Consider the following 13,375-nt stretch of genomic DNA (forward strand, 5'->3'; position numbering starts at 1 on the left):
TCCAGAAAGTAAAATGCACCCAGGGACCCAAGCAGAGCAGGCTGCCTCCTCTGAAGCAAAACCCAAGGTCCCACCACTGGGTGCACACATTCCCCTGGGCTCATCCCTGCCCAGAGCAGCCTCCCTGGAGTTACAGGAACTGGCCCCTGGAGCCCTGCAGAGCCAGGCCCACTGAAGCTCCAGGATCCTGGCAGCTCTCCAGGCCACAAACACATCCAGCCTAAGATTCAAAGCAGCTGGAAAATCCTTGTGTGCATCAGAATCACCTGGGGATTGTTTACAATGCAAATGACCCAACTCCAGTTTGGGATGGGGCACGGAACCTGGATTCCGAACACTCCAGACCATTCCAAAGCTGGAAGCTCTGGATCCATGCTTTGGAAATCACTGGCTTAGAAGAGATCACATGGCTCCCTCCACCCATCCTTCCTAATCATCCATCTTCCAGTGTTTTAAAACTGTACCCCAATAACCCCAAGGTGGTAGAGATGTTCTAAGAGCCCCTGTGAGGGAAAGGGGTTGCCAAGCCAGGGGTTTATACACACACACATTTCTTTCTGGATTTAAAGGATTCCATTAAGGTCTGTGTATTTTATTATTAAACTCCCCTGAGAAACACCCCGAGTCGAGCCTACTGTTGGGAGAGGCGCAGGGATGCCGAGGTTGCTCGCTTGCCCGCAGCCACATGGCTGAGGATGAGTGAAAGGGCCAACTAACACCCACTCTTTCCTCCGCGTGCAACAGGGTGGTGAGGTCGAGGCTGCACCGGACCTCAAGGCAGCACAGGGCCGAGAAGCCAGGGGACTTTGGCTTCCAGAGAAGAGACAAGCTGGAGGCCCTGGAGAAAGTTCCCTCAGCTTCGGCACCAACGCCCTGCCTGTATCGGTGGGAGCCCAGAGAGTGAGGCAAGGGACCTATGCTGGGCAGGGAGGCAGGATCCAGAGGACACCACTTCACTCAGACCAACAGGGGCCCAGGGCCCCGCCGGGGCTTTATTTGACACCACTATGTTTCAATACAAACAGTCCAGAAAGAAAGTCAAGTCCCTTTTGGGGAGGGGTGGTGGGAAGAGTGGTTTGTGTTGCTTGGGAGCCCGACCTTCAACCCACAGGGGGTGGCGAGGGCCGACTGCCAGCACGGCAGGGAAGATGGCACCACGGCGGACACAGTGCACGGCCCAGTGGCCAGGGGCGAGGCTTACAGCTCTAGGTACCTCCAGCTCTCACAAGTGGGGTGCTGTCCAGGCCCCCCTAAGCCCAGGATGATACAGAGGAAGAAAGTTGAGCCCCAGGAGGCTGCTTCTGTCCCTCACGTCCTCTGCTTCCTCGGCCAGCATCATGCCCACAGCATCCAGAGCAGGACAGCACAGGGCAGATGAGACTCACCATTGCCACCAAGCAAGGGAAAAAAGGACAGTCTTGGGAGGGGACAGAGGGTGCTGTGGTCCACATGGATGGTAAGGAACAACTCCTAGACACCCAGGAGGAAAAGTCATCCTCCAAGTGACCACTGTAAAAGGGGTGCTGAGACAGATCATCATTCGGGCCTCCAGCCTGACCCCAAATGAAACCTTTAGGTACCAGGTAAAGTTTCTAGCCCTTAGTAAGGCCCAGACGAAGGTCCTTCGCCTCCCCTGCCCGCTCTTGGGACCCAGCAGCATCAGAGCTTCCCCTCCTCTGGGCTGGTCTACCGCAGAACTCTCCCTAGACCTCCCTACTGGTTCCAGAGGACGGGGCCAAACCCCAGACGACCTGGAAGGACCCTAGAGCTGGCCAAAGAGCCTTACACTTTTCACTTCCCTACTCGGGGAAGGGCTAGACCCAGAATAAGCCATCCTGAGGAGACGCCCTCCCCCACTCCCAGTGTGGCAGGACAAGTGAGCAGCAGCTTTGGGAGCAGGACTGGAAGGACAATAATCTAGCACACAGGGAGGGTGTGAGGGAGAATAAAGGGCTCGATCTACAGGCAGAGGTCAAGGGCTAGTACCGCCCATGCCCTCACCAGAGACCCTCAAAGGCCACCCCACTCATACACCACACATGTAACGATTCCTCCCCGGCTTCCAAAGGCAAGCAGCCCTGGCCTGGTAATCATGGGGTCTTTGCTGCTGTCACCACCATGTCTGAGCCGCGGAGTTTGGATCAGTAGGAACCATAGCGATCCTGGAAATGGGGGAAGAAGAAACAAAGTCAGCACCTCTAACCCGCAGCAGCTTCCCAGCGTGTGCACTCTCCCCCAACACACCAGGCAGGACTGGGGCGGGGGTGGGGGAGATCAATCTCACCATGGCAGAAATTGTTTTATATTTTGTTGTGACTTGGGAAAGAGATTGTGGCCTGATCCCAAGGGGAAGCCCTGCCTGATCTCACAGAAGCTGGGGAGGGAGGAAGAGTAACACAGGTGATAAGACTGGGGGGACATCAGTGCAGACATGACATCTACATAGGGAGAGGCCCAGCGCTGGTACTGAGCTCAAAGGAAGGAAGCTGCCCCTCCAGGAAAAGAAAATGCTCTCTCAGGCTGAGGGGCTACCCAGAAGCAGTATCTGGATGTGGTGAAGGCCAACCTCCAAGCACTACTCTAGACCCCTCCCATCCCAGGTCAAGCAGCCCCAGCCTCACCTGCAAAGAATTCATCACACCATTGGCCAGCACAGCCATCTTCCCGGCCACAGACTTGACACCCTGCTTAAACTGGGCAATGTCAGCTGTGGGGAGCACATTCCCCAGAGATACGCTACCTGTAAAAGCAAGGGAAGGGGTGACCCAGAGGCCTGCAGGAAGCCCTGCCCAAGTCCATTAAACCCTCCACTCGGCTCACAGGTCTTGCTTGGTACCCACTACACCTCCAGGGCACTACCTGTTCCATGAGCTCCATCCATGTCCCCAAAGAGGTCTGAAGAGCTGATGGCACTACTGCCTGAGAGCTGCTGTAGCCGAGACCTGGCTTCATACTGTGGTGAAGAAAAGGAAAGGGCTGGGGATCTTTGGAGCAATGTCCCAGGTACTCACACAAGTCAGCCACCCTAGTGCTGACAGGAGGAAGGCCTGCTTCTACCCACTGCCTCCAGCCTCAGGGTGGACAACACTACTTACCTCAGTATCCACCTCCCGCCCAAAGAACATGTCAGATGAGATGGCTTTGGCTCCTGCAAACTTCTGACGTGCTTCACTGGACTCGAGGCCCGAGCTCCGGCTCTCCACTTCCCTCCGGTTTGTGACTCTGGGGATGGATGTGGGACATCTCTGACCCTTCCTATTACTGTCAGGGGATAGTATTACTATCCCATTACTGATCAGACACAAATCTGGGGATGCTTACCAAGGCCCTGTCTGACTGGCTCTAGGACTCAGGAGCCCTCTCCCCTGGACGAGGCCCTCCCTTCTCCACAATGAAGACAAGGCACAGAGAGCTTACATTACCTCCATTAGGCAGCATAGAAATGTGATTTGGAGGGGCCTAGGCTTCTGCCCCAACCACTATAGCTTCATCAGGTCTAGGATGTCGTAGTGTCCCTACTGCTACTCTACTCCTAGTTACAACTGGCCCAATACTAGGGTGTGACCATATGTCTCAGTCTGCTAGGTTTATACTTACTCTCCTGGCCTAATTATTAATACAGTCGTTCCTCGCCACTTCGCACTTCGACTTTGCGGCTTCACTCTATCGTGGTTTTTTCAAATATAGTATGTACAGTGCAAAGTGGCGAGGGACGACTATATAAATAAAGAATCCTACTTGGCGGAAGTTCATTTATCAAGGTAGAGCTGGAACTGATTAACCGTGATAAACAAGGGATGACTGTAGTACCACCTTTTACTCTCAAAGGCATCCCAGTGTGGACGAAAAGGTGTATGGTCACTCCTACCCAGCACTGATATGCAGACGCTGGGTAGGTGTTTTCAAGTTCCGATACATTTCATCCTTCCAGTGGTCCTGTGAAGTCATTCCTTATGTTCCCATTTACAAATGGATGATCTGCAGATAATTTACCAATTAAACATATTACCCAGATTAAGATGGAATAAGCTTTTAAGAAAATAACTAAGATGGGGGCTAGGGACACACGACACTTTGGAGGTCAGGCTGAAGCATAAAGTCAGACCCCCCTGCCACAGAAACGTTCTTGGACAAAAGAGGCTGCCAGGCCTTCTGTGATGATAAGCACAGCCCGAAGCAAAGCCCAACTCCTGAACTGAGCTGGTAGCCACTAGCACATAAGGCTATTTAAATCTATTTAAAGTAAACTTAAAATGTAGCTCCTCAGTTGCACTAGCCACATTCTAAGGGCTCAGTAGCCACATAGCTAGCGGCTACAACACCGGACAGTACAGATACAGAACTCCTCCATCACAGGAAGTTCTATTGGGCAGTGCTGCCCTAGACCACTCCACCTTTCTGAAATAGGCCGGATGCTTGAGATGGTCACTTCTGGCTCCTTCTCCTCCATCCTGTCCATACCCCAGGTGGCATCTGTATCCCATCGGGAACCAAAACTGTCCCCCAAGGAAAAAGGGTTGTCTTTGTACCTAGGGAGACAGTAGAGTGGCTCAGAGAAGCCTGATGAGGAGCATGATAGCCAAGTCTTCACCCCAACAATAGCCTTACTTTGGGGGTCCAGAGGCGAAGGTACCAACATCGTCAAACAAGTCCAGCTGCGAGCGGGAAGATTTTGCACTCACAGGTGTTTCCTGTTCGATCACCTGCATCTCCGACAGCACCGAGTGGGAGACAGAGCTGCGGAGAACAGCAGAGCCGGGCATGAGGGCGGTGGTGAGACGACTGTCACCGCCCAAGGGAAGGTGCTCAGCTGCTGGCATAAGCCTGGGCTCTCCTTCACTGGGCACCACCCAGAGCTTTCTCCTCTACCTGTGCAAAGGGCCGGGCCGGACCCAGTAGGGAGTGCTTGGGACGGTGCTGGATAGGCAAGCACACCCTCGGCTGTCTACACACCTGCTCTGTTTTCTCAGGAGTTTTCCCTGACTACCATTTGCCTATTATATATATATGTATGTGTGTGTGTATAAATATATATATATAAATATAAGTATATATATAAATAAATATATACACATATATAAATAAATATATATATAAATATATATATATATATTTATATATATATTTATTTATATATACTTTTTTGCCCCCTCACCCGAGGACATTTTTCCATTTTTTGTTCAGGTAGAGTGGGAGGGAGAGAGAAACAGAGAGAGGGAAAAACATCAACATGAAAGGGACACATCAAGTGGCCACCACCCGCAAGACCAACCAAGGCCAGGACAAATGCAACGGAGGCACGTGCCCTTAGTGGGAACCGAACCCGGGTCTCTCTGGACCATAGGCCAACACTCTAACCGCTGAGCCAAACCGGCCAGGGCACCTATTATATTTTAATACCATGTACCCAGTGATAGTGTTCATTACCAGACCTGCTGTGCGATGTGAGCCACATCCTTCACCAATATGGAAACACACACACAAAGAGGAAAAGCAGAAAAATGCCCCAGAACCAGGGAAACAAGTCTAATGGTATCAAAGTTCTTCATTATCCCACCTGTTTTTTAAGAGGCAAGCATTTCAAGGTACAAAGCCTGGCCCTATGCGCTAAGCCTGGGCCTGCTGCCCAGTTTCCAGTGAGAAGAGGCTGAGCTGCGCAGGCAGTACCAACTCTTGATGCCTCACTTTCCTCCTGTGTCCTGCTCCAGACAGGCCTTTTGGGATTAACTTTATTAAAATAAATTCATTTTAAAAAATCTACACTTTTAGCTGGCAGAACCCCAGGGAGTGAATATTTTGCAACAGGGCTTTATAATAGTGTGGGCTGACTTTAAATAAAAGATTCTCCTGCACTATGAAAAGGACAAAAACAACTGAAAAACTGTTCATACCCTTTAACCCAATAATTTCTGAAATTAAAACAGAAAAGGGGAGGAGACCTGAAGTTCTTTTCAGGATGAAAGTGTTGTTTCCCCGATTAGCTGTATTACACTAGTAGCACACAGTCTGAAAGGGAATAACTGACATCCAGCTAGCACACGTTCTTACAGATAGCTCACCTTCTTCCAGAGAGAGCATGGTGGCCAGATATACTGAATTTGGAATCAAATAATTCTATGTTCAAAATCTATTTGCGCCCCGGCCAGTTTGGCTCAGCGGTTGAGCATCAGCCTATGGACCAGAGAGTTCCGGGTTCGGTTCCCGCTAGGGGCATGTATTACTAAAAAAAAAAAAAAAAAAAAAAAAACTATTTGCGCCAATTACTAGATTTGTAGACTTCAGAAAAGTTGCTTAATTGCTGAGTCTCAATTTTCTCAAATGTAAAAAGGGGTAACAATGCGTTCAGCAGAGGACTGCTGTGTTTAAGTACATAAGGCTGATGGCGGAGCTTATGCCCCCTTGAAAGGAGCAGCCACCACTCAGCACAAGCTAACTGAAGCCAGTATTTCTGGCCCCAGCGCTGTCAGACTTTCTAATTTTTAAGAGATAAAAAACATCTATAGTGATACTAAACCTCTAGATGTTAACTTAGTGTAAAGCAAACAAAATGCTAAGAGAACTGGTCTGCAGCCCTTGTTTTTGTTTAAGAAAACCACAGCAACACGACATCCTGAAACAGGAAGCGTACTGTCCAACCAAAGGACATATGAATGTCTGGGGTTATTTCCGGGTGTTCGTGTCTGGCAGCACCAGTGGCCTAGTGGACAGGGATCAGGGATGCTAAAAGCCTTGCAATTCTCAGAGAGGTTTTGAAATTTAAAGAACTGTCCCCAACTCAAAGTGCCATCAGCACTCCCACAAAGAAACACATCCCAGCCCTGGCCGGTTTGGCTCAGCAGTTAGAGTGTCGTCCTGCGGTCCAGAGAGGCCCGGGTTCGGTTCCCGCTAAGGGCACGTACCTCAGTTGCAGTTTGTCCCCAGCCCTGGATGGGTCGTGTGGGTGGCAACCACTCGATGTGTCCCTTTCACGTCGATATTTCTCTCTCTCTCTCTCTTCCTCTCTCTCCCTCCCACTCTATCTGAACAAAAAAATGGAAAAATGTCCTCAGGTGAGGATAAAAAAATTTAAAAAATAAAAAGAAATAAAAAAAAAAAACATGTCCCAGTCTCTTGGATCTATTGATAGAGCACTTGATCCTGTGTTTCATTCATTCAACAAATAGTAAGCATATAACCATGTGTCATGCTCTATACCAGTTGCTTTAAGATAATAAGGAGAGCCATCTATTCAGCCTTGAAGGGAGACTAAGCCTAGAACCCCAAACTGCTGGAGAAGAATCTGCAATGGTTCCTGGGAGTACAATAGCATTTCCCACCACACCCCAGAGCCGAGCCTCACCTTCTGGACACCAAGCCCATGCCCAACCTCTCTGCCTGCTCTCGCTTCTTCCCTTCCAGATTCTGTAGCTTCTTCTCTTCCTTCTTACGGTCAATCTGGAGCTCCTGGTAGGCCAGACGCATGGAGACAACCCTTGGAGGGAACAAATGTGTCAGAGGCCAGCACCCATCCTGACCTGTTCTTCCTGCCCACCCAACCCCACGTGAGCCAGGGCCCCTCTGGCAAACACTCACATGGACTCCTCCGCCTGCTTCTTGGCATCAGCCACCTGCTGCTCACGGAGCTTCTCTGCCACCTGGGCCTGCCGCTCAATCTCACTGAAGCTTTGGCTGCTCACCTTCTGGGCCCCTAGGCCTTTCTTGGCACCCAGCTGGGAGGAGAATCATGTGATGGGGGCCTTGCCAACCATAATATCCTCCCCTCCCTCCCAGGATGGGTACTCTAACCCACCTACAGGACAGAGTTCCTTCTTAAAGTCCAGGGTAAAAATTAGGAGCCCAGTCAGCATGGTCAAGAGAGAGAACAGCGCTCTGCTAGAGCTGGGCATGAGGTGTACACAGATGCTTAGCAGAGGCTTCAGAGTTGGCTGACAGCAGCTAATGTTTACTGAGCCCAGCATGTCTCAAGCACTCTACGCACACAACCTCCAACTCCTCCAGGAGTCCTTAAAGATAGGCTCCCGACAGCCTTGCACAGATAAGGTTCTAAGAAGCTAAGTACCTTTGCCAAAGTCACACAGCCAGTGAGTGGTAGGGTACAGGGGGGAACCCAGGCAGTCTGACTCTGGCTCCTGACCATTTTACCATACTGCCTCTCCTCACCTACCCCTTTCTTTGCTGCTGCTGGCTTCTTCTTGCCAATGAGGGAAGTTTTCATTTCTGCGTGAGAAAGAAGGTGAGGCATGAGCGAAGACAAAGGGAGGTCAGAGGCAGCAGCTCAGTCCACACCATGCAGTTTCCTGGCAAGAGCTTCTAAAAGAACAGCTTCAGGCAGGGGAAGGCAAAGCTGCCACCACCAGTTCCAACCAATGGTGTCAGGAAAGTCCAAGCCAAAGTCAGACAAGATTAAGGGAGGTTACTGACTCCCAGCAGACTGAGACAAGAAGTAGACCTGAATACGCAGAGACAAAGTCCCTGAACCAATATGAGGACCGCTAGGCAGGGGCGGATGCCAAATATCAGCCTCAGTTCCTAAAGCAGAGAGCTGCGTGCAGGGGACTAGGCTCCCCAAGTGGCTGGTGGTTACCTCTGGCAGGAAGAGCCCCTTTAGGTGACAGATACATGGACTCTGGAGAGAAACAGACTGGTGACTAACAAGGGGCCCACCCTAGAGCCTCCATGTAGTTCCCAAGCCCAGTGGCCAAAGTTATTCCCAGAGGCCTCTGCAGAGTCTTGCTTTAGACCAAGATATGCCAGCCTTCTCATGGGGCTTCCTGCCCCAATCCCCAAAGGTCAACAGAACAAACCGAGGTCAGAAAATGGACTGTTCACCCTGAACCAGAAGGACACTAAAGAAAGAGTAGAAAAGAGCTGAATGGCCTCCCTGGCTAAGAAAGGACACTGTCACCTCCAGCCATGAGCAACTCAGAGCTGTCCCCCTATCCCATGAAATGGACCAGAAGGCCAACCCTGCCTCAGACCTCAGTATTAGGTGTCCCAGTCTCATGCTAAGCAACCCATACTTTGGCTAGAACCAGCCTCACACCGAGGCAGACACAAGCCTTACACACCAGCCCACCCAGGTTCACCATTTCAAAGGGCCTGGCTCTAAAATCCTTGCAGTAGATGTTGCAGCCATGAATCCCACTCCAGTCCCACTCCAGAGAGTTAAGATGCTCAGTCTCCTGGGGCCTCAGTCCACGTGACTAGGCAGCAACAAATCTGAAAAGAGTCTCAAGGCCCACCCTCTCCCAGTCACCCCACATCTGCCAGCTGTCATACTGACCCAGAGAAGCTATGGGTGAGGTGCCAAGCAGGTCTGTGTTGGGGCCATGCTCCGGCTCTGTGGGTGCAATGGTGGGAGTTAGTTTTAAGGCTCAAAGCTTCCTGTGACTTTCCCTTTAGGAAAGTGATGGGACAAGAGTAGGGAGCACTGGCTTTCCTCAGCTTGCGGAGGCCACCAAAAGATAAAAGAAATGACCATCATTTCCTCCAAGGGATTAAAACGAATCCCAGCCCACCCAGAGATATAGGAGACCCCTCCCCCTGCCCCACTCCACACTCTTATTCCCTTGACCAGGTGTCCCATTCCCAGCCCCGAGGCCTTTACCAGGACCAAGGCACTTGACTGGAATCTGGGCTGAACTCACGTGCCAATCCACTGCTCTCTGCAGACGGGGCTGGCTGCTGGGTCTCTGCAGGGTCGCTGGCTGGTGCAGTCCAGGCAGGGGGCTAAAATGGAGGCCAGATCACAGAAACCTCAATGAGCTAGCAAGCAGCACCAAGAACCTACAAGTACCTTGTGGATATAAGGCCTTACTCCAAGCCCATGAGGAAGGAGACTACAGGTTAGTGAGTAAAATTATAGTTGCTATTCATATGGGAGAAAAAAGTAGGAAACTAGCAGCCACTTCCACCCCTTCACTATTTACTTAGAACCAGAACCCATTCCCCTAATTTACTAACTAACAACTACTGGGCACTTACATGTGCCAAACACAAGTCTAAAAGCTTTTCACATACAAACACACTACATATCACAACAAACCCTGGGACGTAGATACATCTCTACTGTAAAGACTAGGTTTTGACAGGTTAAGTGATTTAGTCACGTCCTAGAAATGCCAAGCAGAGGAGCTGGGATTCAAACTGAGAGAGTCTAACATCAGCTCCAGTGCCAGTAGAGGGGAAACCTCCTTCCAGGGTGGGTTTCTACAGAGCAGTGGTTCTCAACCTTCCTAATGCCATGACCCTTTAATATAGTTCCTCATGTTGTGGTGACCCCCAACTATAAAATTATTTTCACTGCTACTTCATAACTGCACTTTTCTTTTTTTATCCTCACCCGAGGACATTTTTTCATTTTTTGTTCAGACAGAGCGGGAGGGAGAGAGAGGAAGAGAGAGAGAGAAACATCAACGTGAAAGGGACACATCAAGTGGCTGCCACCTGCACAACCAACCAGGGCCGGGAACAAACTGCAACTGAGGTACGTGCCCTTAGCGGGAACGGAACCCAGGTCTCTCAGGACCGCGGGCTGACGCTCTAACCGCTGAGCAAAACCGGCCAGGGCCATAACTGTAATTTTGCTACTGTTGTCTTAGGTGACCCCTGTGAAAAGGTTGTTTGACCCCCAAAGGGGTCGCGACCCACAGGTTGAGAACCACTGCTATAGAGGATTCCTGTCACTGTCCCCAACCACAGTGCCTCTCTTATAGGGGAAGAATCCAGGAAAAACTGTTTGAGATTCCCAGCACCTCTTGAGCCTTCAAGAAGCTTCTCTTCTTCCTCCCTACCATCCCAGTTTATAGACAGGGATCTGTTCCTAAGGAAGGCCACTTTGCACGCCTACTCATGGGAGAAGGAAACACCTGGGCCTACCTAACAGTGAGCCCCAGACATTCCCTGTCTGAAGTATCACACCAAGGTGAATGGAATCCATGCCTGTGATCACAGAAGGATTGGCCAGCAAACCACCTTTCGGAAACAATCATGGGAAACAATCCTGTGGGTACTCACTTGAGTGTGTTCCATGAAGAAATCAGAGTCCTTCTTCTCTGGGGAATGACTGGGAGCACCACTCATATTGTCTATCCAAAGCTAGAAGGGACAAGACACTCTTGAAACAGGGCTCTGAATATTCCCACTCACCCCACTACCCCAGTCTTGGGGACCAGACACTTACATCGGTGCCATGCCTAGACAGAGCCGCACTTCCCAGCTGCCGGATCTTTTCCCGGTACATCTGGGCAGCTCGGCTTTTATATTTGGTATTGGCATCACTGGCTGTGCATCCATGTTGGCGGAAGAAAGCTGTCTAGAGAGTCCAGAAGAAAGGAGAGCATGCTACAGGTGATTCTCCCCGGAACAGAAAATGGAACCTCCTTATAACAGTCCAACTATTATTTATACTAGATTATTATACTCTACTGACATGAGCAGTTTTTCAGAGGTAAACAGCCTCAGAAATTCCTGCGAAAAACACAACCTCCCATCCTCTGAGATGACTGACTGAAGCCTGGCCTTAAGTCAACCCTACCTGAGGAGGGCATGCCATACCCACTCTGCCCATCCTTCACCCATCCAGGCCAAGACTTGGAGGACTGTGAAGGTCCCATTACCCTTAGCCTTTCCCCAAGGACATCTGTCCAGTTTAGCTTTCATCTGAAGCCCCTTTGAGAAGAACAGTGACCAATTTCCAAGGTTAGAGAACGGTGCACAGTGTTGCTATAGACAAAAGAATCCTCTGACCAGAGAAACTGAGTTCATCGTAAACTTAGTACCCACGCAGAAGAAGGAGGGTGGGGAGGATGGTAAGGAGCTTTACCGCATTGGCATTCCCGCCGACCTGCATACACCTCAGCTGGAACCAGTTCCAGTTGGAATCCAACTCTGTGGACCTGTGTGCAAGGGCTGCATGTCACTCACCAGCAGATACCAGGAGCCACTTCCCTGGCAAACCGACACCTGTCATTTGGCCTTGGGCTGCAGCAGGTGCCCAGTGAACATTAATTAGCCACCACCCTATTTCCTCCACTTGACCCTGTCCACGAAAGCTTTGCTCTTCATTCGTGTAGTCAACAGGGTACTAATTATGTTCCAGATCCGAAAGGCATTTAAGTTTGGATTTGGCTTTCCCCTTAAGAACGGTCAGTCTCACTACAGACGTACTTGACCAATGTATCAGCAACAGCAAGGTCAATGCAGCTAACTTTTCCCCAAAACTAACGCTCGGAGAATCGAATTTGACCGCCAGAAAAGGGGGTTTTGACCCAGACGCGGAGATGAACTGTCTATATGGCAAGGAGTCTACACAGGCGGTTCCCTCCCGCGGGAGGCCACCGGACCCCGGCCCGGAGTTTTCCGAACACCGAATTTAGGGTGGCCCAGGTCGCCACTCTGCTCTGCTGAGCACACAACCCCTGCCTCACAGAAACACAGCAGCCATAAGGGGACCTCACCTGATGAAGCTGAGATGGACACCCAGGGAACGGTGCACCCCGGAGCAGTCAATGCACAGGAAAACACCGTACGTGATGCTGGCCCAACTCGGATTCTTGGCACCACAGTCAAAGCAGGCCTGGGTGGAGGAGGCGATGAGCAAATGATCAGGGGCCCCGAGTCGAGCCGGGCACTGACACCCAGGAAAACAGCCCACGTCCGCCCCTCTCCCGCCCTCGGGCCCCAGGAGAGCCGGGAGAATCCCTCTCGGCCGGCGTAGACCCCGCACGCCTCCCGCTTATGCACCTTGTTGGTCGGAATCGCGCGGAGCCTCTTAAAAAGGGTCTGGATTTCGGTCTTGCTCGGCTCGGACGCCATTTTCTCTCCTTCCCAGACGCCAGCGCGACCACGGACCCCGTCGCGGGCCAATCCGCGGCCAGGAAAGAGGGGCACGCAGTCGGCCGCAGCCGCTCCCAAGCCAGCCGAGGGGCGGGGCGATTCGCCCTGAGCTGGACCAATGAGCGGCCGGCAGAACAGGCGCAGAAACGTCACAGCCCCGCCTCCACAATAGTCGCCCGAAACCACGCCGCGCTACGCCGGGGCCAATCCGCAGCCGGGGCGGTGTGACGGCCCCAGGCGGGCCCGGCCGAGCCGGCCTAGCGTCAGCCTGGGGAGGTGGGGCGCCTCCCAGAAGGCGTGGGCTGCCAGGCTAGGGCTCCGGGCCTCCGCTCGGGTCGTTCCCGGTGGGTGAGTAATGATTAACAGTCCTACCGAGCACTCTGGTCCCACCGGCCTGAGCGGGAAACAAACTGGCCGGGCCCCGCACGCTCAGAACGCAGCACCAAGCCTGACCTCCAGCCCCTTCCCCCCAAGGTTAGGTCCCGAAGTTCCAGAGCAGGTACCATCTGGCGAACCTTTGCCCAGCCCTCGCCCCCAT

At 51.7% G+C, this 13,375-nt stretch overlaps 2 protein-coding genes across 2 annotated transcripts in view; one reads left to right on the forward strand and one right to left on the reverse strand.

Annotated features, from left to right (window-relative positions):
• Positions 1-1,037, forward strand: part of CUNH11orf49 (chromosome unknown C11orf49 homolog) — a 190,206-nt gene extending 189,169 nt beyond the window's left edge. The window contains exon 9 of the mRNA XM_036258048.1: positions 745-1,037. Coding sequence (XP_036113941.1) covers positions 745-904 — 160 coding nt within the window. The 3' untranslated portion in view covers positions 905-1,037. The remainder of the gene's footprint in view (positions 1-744) is intronic.
• Positions 43-12,868, reverse strand: ARFGAP2 (ADP ribosylation factor GTPase activating protein 2). Its single transcript, XM_036258046.1, has 16 exons — positions 12,745-12,868; positions 12,459-12,577; positions 11,825-11,897; positions 11,183-11,314; positions 11,017-11,097; positions 9,648-9,729; positions 9,284-9,340; positions 8,165-8,217; positions 7,573-7,709; positions 7,340-7,471; positions 4,609-4,737; positions 4,395-4,529; positions 3,096-3,222; positions 2,860-2,953; positions 2,622-2,740; positions 43-2,162 (listed from the first exon to the last, which is right to left on the reverse strand). The coding sequence occupies exons 1-16, from the start codon at positions 12,814-12,816 to the stop codon at positions 2,142-2,144; spliced, it is 1,563 nt and encodes a 520-aa protein (XP_036113939.1). The 5' UTR covers positions 12,817-12,868; the 3' UTR covers positions 43-2,141.
• Between the last annotated feature and the right edge of the window lie 507 nt (positions 12,869-13,375).

This window comes from Molossus molossus, unplaced genomic scaffold, assembly GCF_014108415.1.
Source record: "Molossus molossus isolate mMolMol1 unplaced genomic scaffold, mMolMol1.p scaffold_m16_p_13, whole genome shotgun sequence".
In the NCBI taxonomy this organism is placed as follows: Eukaryota; Metazoa; Chordata; class Mammalia; order Chiroptera; family Molossidae; genus Molossus; species Molossus molossus.

Coding starts and splice junctions, on each gene's coding strand:
- ARFGAP2 (XM_036258046.1), bottom strand. CDS start 12,816: ATGGCGTCCGAGCCGAGCAAGACCGAAATCCAGACCCTTTTTAAGAGG. Junction 11,098..11,182: donor TGTCTAGGCATGGCACCGAT/GTAAGTGTCTGG, acceptor TGTCCCTTCTAG/CTTTGGATAGACAATATGAG. Junction 2,163..2,621: donor GTGTGATGAATTCTTTGCAG/GTGAGGCTGGGG, acceptor CCCCATTTCCAG/GATCGCTATGGTTCCTACTG.